General features: G+C 44.5%; 1 protein-coding gene across 1 annotated transcript in view; it reads right to left on the bottom strand.

Annotated features, from left to right (window-relative positions):
• Nucleotides 1–17,619, bottom strand: part of KIAA1109 (KIAA1109 ortholog) — a 590,259-nt gene that overhangs the window by 98,751 nt on the left and 473,889 nt on the right. The window contains 3 exon segments of the mRNA XM_029584454.1: nt 623–762; nt 864–1,025; nt 14,012–14,201. Coding sequence (XP_029440314.1) covers nt 623–762; nt 864–1,025; nt 14,012–14,201 — 492 coding nt within the window.

Below are 17,619 nucleotides of genomic sequence, written 5' to 3'. Positions count from 1 at the left end.
TGCAAGGAAAATATATGGACATATGTTTATAAAATGGGTAGAAAAGGATACATACACGTGTACTTTCAGAGCAGAAATATGCACTATTTTCTAAACCGTGCATGAATCTCTGCGCACTCACCTATGCGTGCAAATACTGTACTGCAGAAAGATTTGAAAGTTGGGCTCTTAGATTCTAAGCCCTTTGGGGATAGGGAAACGCCTACTGCACGGTAACCCAACTCACCATGACCTAGCAATGAAAAAGCATGAGCTAAATCGAAACAAATACATAACCTCTAATATACCATTCTGCCAATTAGGTTCATGAATCCCAGGGTCCAGAAAGATGTCCATAAGGGTTGGGCATGTGCTGGTAAGAACTGAAAAGGCTGTCAGGAACAGCCCAAGGGGCGTATGCTGGATGAGGAGAAGCCAGGTCTGGGGTTCGTAATAAGGATTTTGCTAAATGTCAGACTTTGCATGTGCTGTTTAAAATTCATTATCCTACTACCTCTCCTCGCCTACACAGTCACAAGACAGGGAAAAGAATCCTTTTAAGATACAGCCGAAAACATCTACTCCATCTCTCCGTTTTCTAAACCACAGGATGGGTGAATGTTCCCATTGTCATGACTCTCACCTGCACCCGCACATAGACCACCACATCCACAGGGAAAGAAGAATAAGCAGATGTTGAGGAGGATACTAATGAAATTGTAGACTCTTCTAAGGGATCCTGTATTTCAAATTGTCCAATATCATCATCCTGAGAGCTGACAGCTAGGAAAAACAAAACAAATCATTAAAGCAACAAGTGAAAAGCAGGAAATTAGACAAAAAGCAAAACCAATGACTGACGCAAAGAGAAAAAAGAATGCTACCTGTGTAATTCCTTTCTACTGGCGTAATAGGGATGGTTTCAAGAGCCTTTTCCAGAAAGTCCAGGAGGTTGGGACTGATGACCATTTCCTCTGGCAAGGACTGGAGTGCAACCCAGGCATAGAGCTTTGCAGATTTCACTCCAACGCTCCCTTTTCCTTTGGCTGTAACAGAAAACAGTCTCAGCTTCTCTTAAGGTAACCAGTTTCAACAGCAATGAAAAGTTCATTTAAACTAGGGGAAAAAAACTCAGTACTGTTCTTCACATATAAATCTGAAGATAATTTATGAATACAATTATATTGGCCCATATACAGAGGGGAATGTTCAATGAGATTTCCTTGGGTAGAAAGTATTCTACCTGCCTGAATCAACCATCCGAATGGAAAAGAACGCTCGTGGATCGCGTTTTCACGCACTTTTCAAGCAAAGTTCTACCTGCACGCAAAATAGGTGCAAGTAACTGTGCCTGCTTTGTACCTGCGGCAAGATTCCAAGTGACCAGAGGTAAGAGGTGCACAGGGACGGTGCATCCACGTGAGCAGTTTGAACATTAACCCCTTACGCAGCAACAAACCAAATGTAAAACCTACCACACAGAGAGAACGGATTCCTTAAATTAAAAAACAAACTACAACTAAAAGCCCATGGCCGTCTGATCCTCGTGAGCTCTTCCTCACCTGACCACCGCTTCTAAATCACCCAAGTGGCGGTCAGAGAGAGGAAAAGACAAATTATGGCTTATCACAAGTCAAGATCCCCAGACAAATCAAATGAAAACTGGTCTTGGAAAAGCTGTGTCATACGGGACAGCCTGTGTGGACGCAGACTCTTCTCATTTGTTTAATTAAAAAAAAAAAAAAGCACCACAAATTGAAAAGACGTATGAGCGATTAAATTAAAAGTACATTTGTTGATCCCATATTTATTAACCACATTAAAAAAAAACAAACCAATAGCTCATTTAATTGTTTTCAAGCAAGTTCTAGATAGGATTTTAAATTAATCAAACAGATCTCAGGTATGCAGCAAGCGATAGCAATAGTGAGGTTTTATAGGTGAAGTTATTTTATACAGTATTATCAGAAAGAGAAAAATGCACATGGGGTGGGAAAACATGGAGCTATAAGTCAGTCATGAGAATCAGAATCGCAAAAAGCTTACAATTTAAAAGAAGTGACAGACAGGACAAAATGTTGGACTGGGAAAAGGAAACTGATGCGAAGGTTTAACAGATAAGCAGGGACAGAGGAGGAGGGCTAACATGATGGTGTGGAGAAAAGCTAGAAGCCATGAGAGCCGTGGCACTAACAAGGAAGTCAAATCTTAAAGCTGTAAAAAAAAAAGGACTCAAGTGACTCCATATTCCGAGCGCCGCAGACGCACCCCCCTCTCAAGTAAGATGGGAAAGCTATTTTAAATGGCACAATATGTTAGAAGGTAACAAAAGTCTCTCACCTAGATATTGTAAATATAGAAAATCAAGATGACCTAGCTATTGACAATACTGTTTTCTCAAGTTACATTTTCATTTATAAACACAGGGAAATTGATTCTTACCTGCTAATTTTCTTTCCTGTAATATCACAGATCAGTCCAGACAAGTGGGATGTACCAAAGCACCCCTAGACTGGATGGGAACCCGAAAGACCTGCACGCAGAACACTGTCACCAAAGAATGCTTCTTCCTGTGCCCTCATGTCCATGCGATAATGTCTGGTGAAAGTATGCAACGAAGACCACATCGCTGCCCTACAAATCTCCTGAGGCCACAGCAACGGACATTCTGCTCAGGAAGTGGCTAGCGATCTTGTAGAGTGCGCCTACAACTACTCTGGAACTTGACGGCCCTTACACATATAGGCCGTGCAAAAAGCTGCTTTCAACTAATGGGAAATGGTAGCCTTAGAGGCCTTCTCTCCCTTCTTCCTGCCCCCATACAGGACAAAAAAGGTGATCAGAGCACTGGAACTATTCAACAGCTCCAGATAACACAACAGAGTTCTCCTCACCTCCAAAAGATGCAGCTCCCTGCCCCTTAGACCACTCCGGAAAAGCTGGAAGGTTTACCGATTAACATGAAAGGAGGACACCACCTTAGACCAAAAGAGGGGACTGTCCGCAAGGAAACCCCATCAAGGGAAATCTGCTGAAAGGGATTCTTGCAAGACAAAGCCTGTAACTCTGAAACCTGTCTGGCTGAACAGAAGGCCACCAGGAACACTGCCTTCAGAGTCAAAGCCTTTAGCGTTACTCTCCTCAAAGGCTCTAACGTAGCCCCACACAAAACTTGCAAGACCAAATTAAGGCTGGGTATAACTTCCAGATCGTAAGTCGCAAATGTCCGGCGTGAGGCCAAAAACCTCGCTAGCCATTTGCCCCTAAGAGAGCCCAAAGCTGACACCTGAACGCGAAAGGAACTATAGGCGAGACCCTTAGACAAACCCTGTTGCACAAATTCCAAGATGAGATTAACCTCCTTTGACAGGGGATGCACCTGTCTCTGAAGTCACCAAGACTCAAATGCCCTGCACCACAGCCACTCGGACGCTACCAACATAAGAAATTGCCATGCTGGGTCCAACAAGCGCAGCATCCTGTTTCCAGAGGCCAAACCAGGCCACAAGAACCTGGCAATTACCCTATGCTACTGATGCAATTAATAGCAGTGGTTATTCCCTAAGTAAACTTGATTAAAAGCCGTTAATGGACTTCTCCTCCAAGAACTTATCCAAACCTTTTTTGAAACCAGCTACACTAACTGCACTAACCACATCCTCTGGCAACAAATTCCAGAGCTTTATTGTGCATTGAGTGAAAAAGAATTTTCTCCAATTAGTTTTAAATGTGCTACTTGCTAACTTCATGGAATGCCCCCTAGTCCTTCTATTATTCGAAAGTGAAAATAACCGATTCACATCTACTCGTTCAAGACCTCTCATGATCTTAAAGACCTCTATCATATTCCCCCTCAGTCGTCTCTTCTCCAAGCTAAACACCATGGAACCAGGATGTGTCTCTATACACCTCTGAATTCGACCAACCAGAGGTCAAAAGAGGAAACACGTACAACAAGATCCCCGACAGCCAAGGGCACACTAGAGTTTCCAGGTCCACCAAACCGACCACTCTTCTGCGACTGAGAAACTTCTCTGCCTTTGCGTTAAGTTATGGCAGTTAGTGTGAAAAAGGTTTGGACAAACTCCTAGAAGAAAAATCCATAAACTGCTATTAATCAATAGGGCATAGTAGCCTGAGATTTGAGTGTTTTATAAACTGTCATTCCATGTGAGAATCACAATGGGGTACAGGTCTTATACTCAGACTGAGTTATGGAGGTAGACATACGCACCAGAGTTAAAAGGGAACACAGACTGTAGCTACAGAGGTGGGCATACACTTCGGAGATATACTGGGAAAACAATCTAAAACTAGGGGATTAATATAAAGATAGACACATACAGAGCAAACATAACCAGATTATAGTAAGAATTGACAGTAATTGGGATCTATTTAATGTTTGGGTACTTGTGACCTGGATTGGCCACTGTTGGAAACAGGATACTGGGCTTGATGGACCTTTGGTCTGACCCATATGGCATACCTTATGTTTTTGTGTTGAACTGTGTCACCATGAGGCCCAGCTTGAAAACACCCCACCAGGCACAAATGCGGTTCCAAGCCTCATGAGACAACTCCTGCCTGCTGAGGAAGTTTGCCCATGCAACTTGCGAGGCCGCTCTGCCCTCGAGATAGTGCTCTGCCCACATGAACAAACGTCATGCATCCAGAGCTACCACCTGATTATTCGTCCTGCATTGATGGTTGATGTACGTCACTGGTCGCATTGTCCAAAAACACATGAACCTGAGTCCGTGGTGACCACCACCCAGGCCAGAGGTTTCAGGTCCATTCCCTTCATCAGATTGCGCCGAGACAGCCACCAATAGAGAGTAGACATGGATTCTCGCAGAAGGGCAATGGCAGATGATATTGTCCCGACAACGGATCCCACCTGGACAACACAGCGCGCTGCAGAGGTCTCATTTATTTATTTATTTATTTATTTATTTATTTATTTAGAGTTTTTATATACCGACCTTCTCGATATACATAATCGAATCAGGTCGGTTTCCATAAAACAAAACTTTCGCAAGTAAGGCGTTACATTAAACAATAAAACAGAGTATTGAACTAAGGCGTACAGCATAACATAAACAATAAACTGCGAATAGAACAATAAAACGTAAATCAATAAATATAAATCTTATATATAGATATATATACATAAATATATATATAAATAAATATATAAAATATAAAATAAAAATGCTTATACATTTGTCAAATATCATGAGTAAGAGGTATTAACTGCAAATTATTGGTGGATGAAATGAGCTGGTAAAGGTAAACAGGTGACAGTGGGCATTTAAAATGGCATAACTATGAGACGAGCACGAGCTGAAGCTGAAGCAACAAGAAAGGGTCTTTCATAATAAGAGAACTGTCCAGGTAGTGCGTGTTTTGGTCCTGAGGGTGTATGGATGGTCATGGACTTTATGTTGAACTATTTTGTTCTTTGACCGGTGTCAAAGTGTTCCTGTGATTCCGGAAAGGCTTGCCGGAAGAGCCACGTTTTTAGGTTTTTCTTGAAAGTTAAATGGCAGGTTTCTAGTCGAAGATCAGGCGGTAAAGAGTTCCAAAGGGTGGGCCCGGCTGTGGAGAGTGCTCGTTTAGCTAGTGAAGTCTTAATCGGGGGAGCATGTAAAGAACCTTTGTAATTATATCTAATTGGTCTATTTGATGTGTGAAGGCGGAGTTGTGAGATAAGATTTAGGTGTGCGTTGCCCATGATATCCTTGTGGATCATTGATAAAGTCTTGAAGGTGATTCTAGCTTTTATAGGCAGCCAGTGGAGGTAGATCAGAATAGGTGTGATGTGTGCTCTTTTGTTTGTGTTGGTGAGTAACCTTGCCGCCGTGTTTTGTACCATCTGTAAGGGTTTTATGGATGAGATTGGCAGACCTAGCAGAAGAGAATTACAGTAGTCTAACTTGGACAGAATTATGGACTGAACTACTAAACGGAAGTCGCTGAAGTGGAGAAGTGGTTTCAGATTTTTGAGCACTTGAAGTTTGAAGTAACATTCTTTTGTTGTATTGTGAATGAAAGATTTAAAGTTGAATTGATTGTCGAGGCGCACCCCTAAGTCCCTGACGGAAGGTGAGTGGTTGATGGGTGGTATTGTGGATGGTGTTGTGCTTTGGGCCTTGAAGAGAGTGTGGTTTTCGTCAGGCGAGATGATGAGGATTTCTGTTTTATTTGTGTTGGATAACAGGGAATTGATGGATAGTAAGCAGTTGATGGATAGTAAGCAGTTGTTCCAATGAGCCCAAGTTTTTTGCAGTGATTCTGTAATGGGAAGAAGTATCTGAATGTCATCAGCGAAAATATAGTGCTTTAGCTTGAGGCTGGAAAGTAGGTGGCAGAGTGGAAGCAAGTAAATGTTAAAAAGGGTAGGGGAGAGCGATGAACCTTGAGGTACTCCTCTGGTTGATTTGATAGGAGGTGATTCTGCATTGTTGATTTTGACTTTGTAGAATCTATTTTCCAGGAATGATTGAAACCAACTGTGAGCTTCCCCTTGGATTCCTATCTCTGATAGCCGCTCGAGGAGGATGGTATGGTTAACTGTGTCGAATGCGGCGGATAGGTCGAGCAGAGCGAGGAGGTATGATTGTTTTCTTTCAAGGTTGTAGAGGATGGTGTCAGATAGTGATGTTAGTAAGGCTTCTGTGTTTTGTGATTTCCTGAAACCGAACTGAAAGGGGGGAGAGTATGTTGTTCTCCTCCAGGTAATCTGACAGTTGCTTATTGACGAATCTTTCCATCACTCTTGAGATTAGTGGTAGGTTAGCGATGGGGCGGAAATTCGCAGGGTCTGTTGTTGACAAATTAGGTTTTTTTAGTAAAGGTTTCAGAATGGCTATTTTGAGTTGTTCTGGGACCTTTCCTTGAGTTAAGGAGCAGTGTATGATGTTTGCTAATGCTTTGGAAATGGTGTTGGGAGTAGATAATAAGAGATTGGAGGGAATGGAGTCCAATGGGTGAGAGGATGGTTTAAGTTTATTGAGGATGATTTCAATTTCCAAGGATGATGGGGTCTCGAATGATGATAGGCTGTATTTTTTGTTGTGAGTTGAGGTGTTCGGTGGTGTTGAAGTCATATGTTGGGTGGGGATTGTGATTGAGGTGCTAGGGGGTGTTGCTGTCAGATGTTGGGTGGAGATAGGCTTGAGGAGGTTGGTGATCTTGTTATCGAAAAAGATCGCTAGTTCCAATGCTTTGTCTGCTGCTTGTTCTTCTGGGATGATAGGTGGAGAGGGTTTAGTTAGGGATGATACAAATGAGAATAGGGCTTTGGAGTCGAAAGCGAAGTTGTGGATTTTTTGCAAAAAAATCTTTTTTGGCTTTGAGGATAGCTAGTCTGTAAGTGTTAAGGTGGGATTTGTAGTTTAGAGTTGAGGTGGTGGATGGAGATTTGCGCCAGTTGTTTTCTTTTTTCCTAAGTTCTTGTTTAAGAGATTTTAATGTTGGAGTGTACCACGGATGTCTATTGGCTTGTGGTGGTTTCAGAGATTTGGTGATGGAGGGGCAGGATATATCTGCGACCTCATTTGTTATCATAATCCAGGAGTTGATGGCTGTTGAAGCGTCTGTGAGGTCCAGTCTGTCGAGTTCTTTGTTGAGCATTTTACTAAGACTGTCAATAGAGCAGGGTTTCCTGTAGTGAATGGTGGTAGCTGTGTGGGTGTGACGAGGCTGGTCTTTGATTTCAAGTTCCGCAGTGATAAGGTGGTGGTCTGACCATGGGACCGGGTCACATGAAGGCTTGGTGATTGAAGTTATGCCATTATTGAGAAAGATCAGGTCTAGGGTGTGACCCGCTTTGTGCGTGGGATCTTTGACAATCTGATTGAAGCCAAGGTAGTTTAGTGCTGTGAGAAGGATGTCACAGTTTTGGGTAGGGCGGGCGCTGTTTACATGTAGGTTAAAGTCTCCCATCAGTATAGCTGGTTTGTCCTGTCTGAAGTGTTTGGTTGTGAGTTCAATTAATGGTGAAGGGTCAGTATCTAGCGTACCAGGTGGTGAGTAGACTAGGGCTATTTGTAGATGGTCTGAGTTGAAAAAGGTAATTTCAGTGTTGTTTATTGTAGTGGATAGTTGTGGTGCGAGCCCTAGGCTTTTTTTGGAAGCTAGCAGGATCCCTCCACCTTTTTTTTTTGGTTCTGGGGATTGAGTGTACGTCATAGAGGTGTGTGGGGAGCTGGTTCAATAGAACTGTGTCAGTGGGTTTCAGCCATGTTTCAGTAATGGCGCAAATGTCGGGGTTGTTATCAGTCAGGTGATCATTGAGGAGGTGGAGTTTTTTAGTAATCGATTGTGCGTTGAACAATGTGAGCGTAAATAGGGTTAGTCCTAGTGTTTGAGAGATGGGAGAAATCATGATTGGAATCAGTCTCTGTTGTCGGATGCCTAGAATCCTGGGTTTGTTGGTTGAGAGTTTAGGCTTGTAGGGGATTGTAGGTATAGGGATAGGGTGCATGATGAGGTGCTGGAGAGTGGAATTGAGTCCTTATGTGGGAGGTGATATAAGGATTAGTTGTCCTAGAACGATGGAAGAGTGGTTGCTGGATAAGGATGGAAGAGTGGTTGCTGGGTGAAGGATGGAAGAGTGGTTGCTGGATAAGGATGGAAGAGTGGTTGCTGGATGAGGCTGGATGAGTGGTTGCTGGATGAGGCTGGAAGAGTGGTTGCTGGATGAGGCTGGATGAGTGGTTGCTGGGTGAAGGATGGAAGAGTGGTTGCTGGATGAGGCTGGAAGAGTGGTTGCTGGATGAGGCTGGAAGAGTGGTTGCTGGATGAGGCTGGAAGAGTGGTTGCTGGATGAGGTTGGAAGAGTGGTTGCTGGATGAGGTTGGAAGAGTGGTTGCTGGATGAGGTTGGAAGAGTGGTTGCTGGATGAGGCTGGATGAGGCTGGATGAGTGGTTGCTGGGTGAAGGATGGAAGAGTGGTTGCTGGATGAGGCTGGAAGAGTGGTTGCTGGATGAGGCTGGATGAGTGGTTGCTGGATGAGGCTGGAAGAGTGGTTGCTGGATGAGGCTGGATGAGTGGTTGCTGGATGAGGCTGGATGAGTGGTTGCTGGATGAGGCTGGATGAGTGGTTGCTGGATGAGGCTGGATGAGTGGTTGCTGGATGAGGCTGGATGAGGCTGGATGAGTGGTTGCTGATGTCGGCAATGTGGCTTGTAAGTTTGTATACAGATGCAAGCTTACAAACTTTACCTCTGAAAGATTCAGCCTGATCTAGTGGGTTTAAAATGGAAGCTTGTGGAGCTGATGAGAATTTTTCCGGTGCCGGTCGGCAGAGGATAGCGGCCCTGGCACTGGGACGCTCCAAGGGGCGCGCTAAGGGGCAAGCCCCTTAGGTCGCGCTCCTTCGGGCGCGCGACGCCGGGTGTGGTCGCTGCAATTTAAAGACCCGGTTGCCGCCCTCTGATTGGCCTAGTGCCTTGCAGTGGGCGCGGCTGACTCACCGTGTGGGGGCCGGTGCTGGGGTCCTAGTGCGTTCTGCCGTCTGCAGTTTCCCCTCGCGGTCACTAAATATTTTTGAGCTGTTTCCGGCTAATTTTTGAAAGCGTTGTCCTCTTTTTTTTTCTTTTTTCGAGTTTTTTTGGTTTTTTTCCGTTTCGCTCCTTCTGTGCGGCTCGCGGTGTAGCGAGCGAGCTCTGGCCCCGATTGGTCTCATGTATGCAAATGCCTATGGAATCAAATCTAACATGGATGCCATGGAACCAAGCACTTGAAAGTAATCCCAAGCCAAGCAGGCATGTCACCTGTGCCTGCAACTTCCTCACTTGGTCTTCAGACAAGAACACCCTGCCTTTCCTAGTATTGAACAGAGCCCCTAGATACTCCAAGGATTGGGTCGGAACCAGACGGCTCTTTGACATATTTATGACCCAACCCAGTTATTGCAAGGTGTTCATCACTGCTGAAGCTACCTCTCGCACTCCTCCTCAGACTTTGCTCGAATGAGCCAATTGTCCAGGTACGGCTGAACCAGAACTCCTTCCCTGTGTAGGGCTGCAGCCACCACCATCATCATCTTCGTGAAGGTTCATGGCGCCGTCGCAAGTTCAAAAGGAAGGGCCCAAATTGAAAATGTTGACCCAGCACTATAAAACAAAGAAACCTGATGGGCCATCCAAATCAGAATATGAAGATAAATCTCCATCAAGTCCAGGGACACCAAGAACTCTCCTTTGCGGATTGCCGCAACAACCATGCGCAGTGTCCCCATACGAAAACGCAGCACACGAAGGGCCCTGTTCACTTTCTGCAAGTCGAAAATGGGACGGAAGGTACCCTCCTTCTTAGGAACCACAGCATGGGCACAATGGCACATAAATCCAGTAATGTTTGCAGTGTCCACCACACAGCCTCCCGCTTGCTGCGAGAGACCACATGAGACTCAAGAAAGGCCTCCCTAACCGGGCACAAAATTTCAAGAGCATAGCCATCTCTTATGACCTCTAGCACCCAACGGTCCAAGGTAATCCTGGTCCACTCCATGAAAAATCTGAACAAGCTGTCCCCTAGGGCTCCTATGCAGGAGTGGGACATCCTGGCTTCCTTGTGTTGACTTTCCACCAGTGGCCCCTTGACTGGCACCATCCCTGGAGCATCTACAGCCTCCACAAAAGGACTCCTGGCAGTTGTCCATCAGCTTCAAGGACACGTTGGAGGTGGTCCTACCAGACCTATATCTCCTCAAATCCCTGAACTGGGTTCAAGGTGGGAACACCTTCTTATGGGAAGGTTGTATTTAAGTGACCACCAAAACAGCAGCATCCACCTTTGGTACCCACAGTATCTCCAAAGTCTCCTCCATCACGGGATATAGCTTCCCAACTTCCTGATCTTCTTAGGTAAGGGAAAGGCACTCGAGGGGCCCATCAGTCCATCCAGGAATGGACTCACCCCCTCACTATCAAACTCCTCCTGAATCACTTTAACCCCCAATTCCACCAAGACCTGGGGAATAAGAGGGCACAGTTCCATCTTCTTAAATAAATGGACAACTCAAGGATCATCCCCCTCTGATATTTCATACAGATCTGGAGCTTCCTTAGCTACATCCAGGTCCACACCCAGTGCCACAGTCACATCAGCGTCTGGAACCACCCCTTGTGGTCCAAAGGGACATCCTGCAGATCATCCATGGAGTCTCCTGCAACCCTAGAGTCCACCTCCGACTCCATGCGATGCAGTCCCAGACGATACAATAGGGCCCCAGACCCACCTGCTGCCATCTTCGGTGCAGATAGGGGAGGCCCAATTCCCCTTTGCCCCCTTCCTTGCCAGGATGGCTTTATACATCAAGAGGATAAATTTTGATGAAAATCCCTTGGGGCCATTCGTCCCCTGCTCTAGGCTGTCATCGGAGTCCCCCCCATCATCAGAGTCCCCCTGAACCACAGGGGACAATGGGGGAGAGGAATATCTGGGTTCCTTAGTTAAAAAGGACTCCTGCCCACAGCCCTTCGCAGATCCAGCCATCTCACTGGGCCCCCCGGAGCTCTTGGCCACTGACACAGACGTCCCCCCACAAAGGGCGGGAAATCTGCTTCCCCCAGTGTGTCCATACTAAGGATCCCTCCACTCCCGAAGTGCAGCCAGGACAGAGGGAGCGAGAATTCAAGCATGTAGACTCCAGCCCACTTGCACGGCACACTTCTCTGTGCAGTTTGGGCGCCGTACCACGTGCTCCTGCGCTGATGGCTGCCCACAGTCTGCAAACACCTCCAAGCCTTAATCACCGCTGTGGCGTGTGCCTTTTTTGTTTTCCCTTAACCACACTGCACCATTTCCCGCGGTGCAAAAAATTATCCGGGCACCGCCACAGAAAACGCTGCTGCTCTCCGGCCTCAGCATGGCCCCCAGTGCACATGGGAAAAAAAACCACAGCCGCACCAACCTCTACTGCGCTTCCTCCACTACAGGCCTGGCTGCTAATGCCGCTCCTCCTGGGACACTCGAGGACCAGCACAATAGTTACCTTCTATCTGTTGAGGTCTGCAGCCCTCGCTGCCTCATGGCCGTACCTTATGCCCCCCAGGAACCAGCTGTTTGCTTTTCTGCTCCTCTCTCTTTCTTTTTTTTTAACTTGAAAATCACAGATACAAAGGGAAAACACACACACAGGGGTAACTCTTCCCTGATTCCAAAGCCTTGCAGACAGAGGCCCTGGCTCGATGCGGGCAAGCACAAGGAAGGGGTTCCCAACCCCCTGAATGCCCGGCTCAACCTGAGGGGTGGTCCACCCAAGGAGCCAAATACCTCAGGGAGCTTCCTCCGAAATTCTCCTACTTCAATTTCTCTATCTCAGACTGCAGGGTTGCACCTCTACCATCTGCTGGAGTCAGAGAAATACTGAGGGACTGCAGGTGGCGCTCTCAGATATGTAGCAGTGCCTCAAAAGTTGTTTCTCTGGCTCCATCTGCTGGTGGGGAGGCAAAACCCACTTGTCTGGACTGATCTGGGTATGTTCAGGAAACTGAATTTATCAAGCAAGACAGTGAATCATTCATTTATACCTGGCTGTTCGAGCTTGCATATGACAGTTGTACAATGAGAAGGGACTAAGGCTCACGGATTAGGGCAACATTAAAATATAAAAGATTTAGGTTTTAAAACTATTTTCATTTTTATATGTCTTAAGTTTTCTTTTAATTTTCATTTTTTTTATTTATTTTATAATTTTACATGATTATATAATTTGATTAATGTTTTTGTAAAATTGTAAATCATTATGATTGCATTCAGATTGATGGTATAGAAAAGTAACAAATAAATATATGTATTACTTTTTTTTTTTAAACATGCCACAGCATTAAAATAAAAACATTCATGTACATACGGTGGCTTGTGAAAGTATTCAACCCCTTAAAAATTCTGCAGATTTGGGTGGATTTCAAACGAACATACTGTGTGGCACATTCTGTGTAAGTGTCATTTGTAATCCACACAATATTGTCAATATAGGTCTCTGATTTTCTATATAAAGTTATTTTAGAGACATCTATGACTGACGGTTAAGAATCACACTGGCTCAGAAGAGAATAAGGGTCTGTGTGTGCTGCAGTCCAGATGAGCATAGGGTTAAACTACAATAAACCTTTTTCTGTTTTGCATGTCTCCATCTACCCAGCTTTGCTACAGGTCACAAGAAACTCAGAACAAACAGAGAAAGTGCCCTCCCTTCTCTCCTGTCCATCTGAGTTGATTATTTAAATATAAGACAGCAGCAAAGCTTTGCCACTTTATTACTTACCTGGTTATACTCAAAGAATCCTGAACTAGAGAAGCAAAGTCTAGACCACATGAAAATGATTACTTCTTTCTATTCTCGTGACCTTTACAGGCAATTTTTTAAGCTATTTAGCTGAGTAAACCGGCACATCTTCAATCTGCCTAGAAGTATATGTGGTGCGCCACAACATCTAAATTTTAGCCTTATTTGGGAAGGGGGATGTGTTTAGGGTGAGATGGGAATTAACGCACAATGTATTTTCAAATCTACATCTGTTCAATAATCAGACCTGCACTGAGCACGCACTGGTTTTCTCTTTGAAACTTGATGCAAAGTCTCCAGGTAGAAAGCACCTGCAAACTCTGCAGAAAGCTGGACGGTCTGATGAGCGCCTCTTGTGTAACCGGATGCAGAAAACCGAAGAAAAGCACACGGACCACTTTTAAGGGAGCAGTTTCCAAGGTTGCCCACACTGCTGCAAAGTCCATGGATACTTTTATCCGCGTGCTTTCTATCAATTTTCAAAGGGAAAGTCCGTGCATGCTCGTTGGAGAAACTGCCCAGAGACATCTGCAACTGCTTTTCTAGTGGAAACCACCCAAGTAGATTTGGAAACAAAATCTATTGATCCCGGTTGAATCAGTAATGACCCAGGGAAGCTGCGAGTCACCCGTTTCTAGTCTTTACCCACTGCCCCATCTCCTACATGAGCATTAGCATCATTTCTAAGCGTTAGAAGAGAAGGCAGCAGTAGCGTCAAGCTTGATAAGTACCTGCTGTGAGAGGTGGGAACTGGGGAGGAAATAAGGTGTTAGTCTTGCTGGGCACAGTGCCAGGTAAAGGAGGTGTGGGAGAATCTTTCATACCATACAGCTTGGATTCTTTGGAAAGGGTTCTTGGCAAAGAGGATCCTCTAGAAGCATTCGGTGATTCGGTCTTTAAAGTCTTTGAGTTGTAGTGCAACTGTATTAAAACAAATTGGTTTCAAATTTAACTTGAACTGATATCACAAAGATACTCGATTCCAAAATAATAAAGCAGAGCATTTTCTTAACATGTAACTCTATATACAACTTCACTTTTAAATTCTCTTTTTTACTTAAATCAATGAACAGTTCACATATGACACCAAGAAAATAAAGAGAGAACATCTTTCAAGTTCATAAAACTGGCGAAAGACCCAACTCATACGTCAGCAACTGATGTACACAAAAACCTCATTTTGCTTTATTTCCAATATTAGAAACTTTTAGAGTGAGAGTCAGGCTTACACCCTGGTAAAGATTGTAGACACTGGACCAGCACCAGAGTGACAATTGTAAAGTCCCTAAAGAAGTCTTTCTACAAGATGATGACACCTTCAAAAGGCCTGCAGTCAGTCACAAAATGAGAGAAACCTCTTCCTAAATCTGACCCACATCACAGTCGAAGAGGAGCGGAAGGCTCACCTGCATACTGCTCCCAGAGGAGTCCCCCGTACCTGTCCTCTGGAGATGTAAGATGGCTGTAAAAGTGTGGAGACTCTGAATCCAGATGGAAGAATAACAGAGGAAGCCATAATGTTTGGACTGTTCACAGCAGTAAATTGAGGACTGTGATTTGCTGCATTAAAGAGGCCTTGTGGAAAGCAAGAACTGTATCCTCTTTATTGTCCAGCAAAGGAGATGACTAAGAACTATCTGCTACGAGAGGCAAAAAAGAGTACCTGGGAAGAAGTATCAAGAGCAAGGCTGGAAGGGAAGACTCTGCAAATTGATTTATTTTATTTAACAGCTTTTTTTATACCGATATTCGAGGTTACATCATATCGGTTTACATCAAAATAAGAGAAAATACAATGAACGGGGAAGGGGGGGGATTGCGATAACCAATAAGAGAGACAGAAGTTAACACATGAATAAGAAAGGAGAAATAACAAATAGGTAGTTGTGGTCAGATTAGGTCAGAGTTTTTGAATGATTACAGGAGACAGTTTACAGTGCAAATAAGATGCTTGGAAGATGACTAATTTATGTTGATGATCTCATTTAAGGATCCTTAAGAAGACAATGTTGAAGTTGAAAATTTATTTATTTAGATTCTTTTTTATACCGATGTATAGCAGAATGCCTTCACTCCGGTTTACAGTGAAACAACTTCATACATAAAACGTTTTCATAACACATAAACATTAAAATAATAATAATTAACATCTTGGCAAAAGCAGAGTAGAATAGAGTAGAACATATTTAAAGAAAAACGACTTATAAATTGTTCTTGCTGATATTTAACAGGAGAAGTTGGTTAATGGGGTAGTTTGTATAGGAGTAACATTGTAGAGGTGTGTGAGAGCAATTTATTCAAAGATGGGCTGGTTAGGTAAAAGGAAGTAAAGGTTCAAGGGAAATCGGGAGAAAAATAATATAAGGCGGAATTAGAGGAGAGATGAAGTAAAAGGTAAGGCAGGGTGGAGAGGAAATAAAAATTATGGTTGTTACAGAGAGAGAGTTTTGATATACAGAGTATGGTTATCCAGTTCAGTCTGTGAATGATTGTCTGAATAACCATGTCTTAAGTTCTTTTTTGAAGGATTTGGAGTCCCTGATTGAACTTAAGTAAGTTGGTATAGAGTTCCATTCTTTTGGTCCTGCTATAGAGAAGGCTCTATTCCTGGTGAACATGTGAAGATTTTTTCTTTTGTTAATTGTAAGTTGATTTTGGAATAAATTTTCTAAAAAGCTCCCAGCATCCCCCGGGAGAGGAGTCCAGAGGTCACAGCAAATGATCCAGTGATTGAATTCCACAGCCCCAGCTTCCAGAGGCCCCGCACCCTTTGCAGTAGAAGAGGACTGGAAGGCTCATCTGCATACCGTTCCCAGCATCCCCAGGGAGAGGAGTGCAGAGGTCACCGCAATCGATCCAGGGACTGAATTCCACAGCCCCAGCTTCCAGAGGCCCCGCACCCTTTGCAGTAGAAGAGGACCGGAAGGCTCATCTGCATACTGCTCCCAGCATCCCCAGGGAGAGGAGTGCAGAGGTCACCGCAATCGATCCAGGGACTGAATTCCACAGCCCCAGCTTCCAGAGGCCCCGCACCCTTTGCAGTAGAAGAGGACCGGAAGGCTCATCTGCATACTGCTCCCAGCATCCCCCAGGAGAGGAGTCCAGAGGTCACCGCAAGCGATCCAGGGATTGAATTCCACAGACCCAGCTTCCAGAGGCCCCGCACCCTTTGCAGTAGAAGAGGACCGGAAGGCTCATCAGCATACCGTTCCCAGCATCCCCCAGGAGGGGAGTCCAGAGGTCACCGCAATCGATCCAGGGATTGAATTCCACAGACCCAGCTTCCAGAGGCCCCGCACCCTTTGCAGTAGAAGAGGACCGGAAGGGTGTGCCTAATGGCATGCGAATCTCACACCCTTCAATTCTTTGAATGCAGATCAATTTAATGGTGGTTGAAGAGGATTGGTAAGTAAAGCTTTGGGAAATCTTTGGACTTATAAAAGTTTGGAGAAAAGGTGAAATAGTGGGATATATTCTTTAGAGTTTGAGTGTGTCTGAAATAATAAGCAATGAGGAAACAACAAAGAAGTAGATGCCCAAGAAAGGCTTTGCCAAATCTTTAATAGGTGGAGACATATAATGCTAGTAAAAAATGCCCGACTCAGGCCGAGTTTCGCCACATTCCAGTGGCTGCCTCAGGGGCTTAGATTTGAAAACACTGAGAAAATAAAAAAAACATCCGCAGATGAGAGGGGAGACGATCCGCGTAGACTTGCAGGATAACGTATGCGGCACCATTAGCGAATGGGACTGATAGATGCTTAAGCACTACTCACTTCATTTACGATATGTTTATACTGCGGATGGCTTTTTGATTTTCTCAGTGTTTTCAAATCTAAGCCCCTGAGGCAGCCACTGGAATGTGGCGAAACTCGGCCTGAGTTGGGCATTTTTACTAGCATTATATGTCTCCACCTAGTAAAGATTTGGCAAAGACTTTCTTGGGCATCTACTTCTTTGTTGTTTCCTCATGGCTTTGTTAGATCGCCTGCCTTGCTGTTTTTTGGGCCCACCCCTGAAATAATAAGCAAGCCAGAGACTCATTAAAAATCAATCAGGCTCTTATCTAAATCATACTATTGTACCAGCCCTTATTGAAAGTTTAATCATCCCCTTGTAGGGCCCTAGCTGATTAATTAGTAAATTCACCTGTAAATTTAAAGTACTCTAACTCCAACTCCCTTAGTATTCTAAACTTAACTAGGAACGCAACAAAATTAAGATGAAGGCAGCAGTCCAGCAGCAAGAGGGGGGCTTTCCAGTCTTTTGCGTTGAGTGTCACATGTATCATTTTTTACCTGCCGGAGAAAGATTGTATGTGTGCAGCTGGTGCAAAGAG

The sequence above is a fragment of the Rhinatrema bivittatum genome, chromosome 1 (assembly GCF_901001135.1).
Source record: "Rhinatrema bivittatum chromosome 1, aRhiBiv1.1, whole genome shotgun sequence".
Taxonomy (NCBI): Eukaryota; Metazoa; Chordata; class Amphibia; order Gymnophiona; family Rhinatrematidae; genus Rhinatrema; species Rhinatrema bivittatum.
The sequence above is the reverse complement of the archived record's forward strand: the minus strand, read 5'-3'. Positions and strand labels throughout refer to the sequence as shown.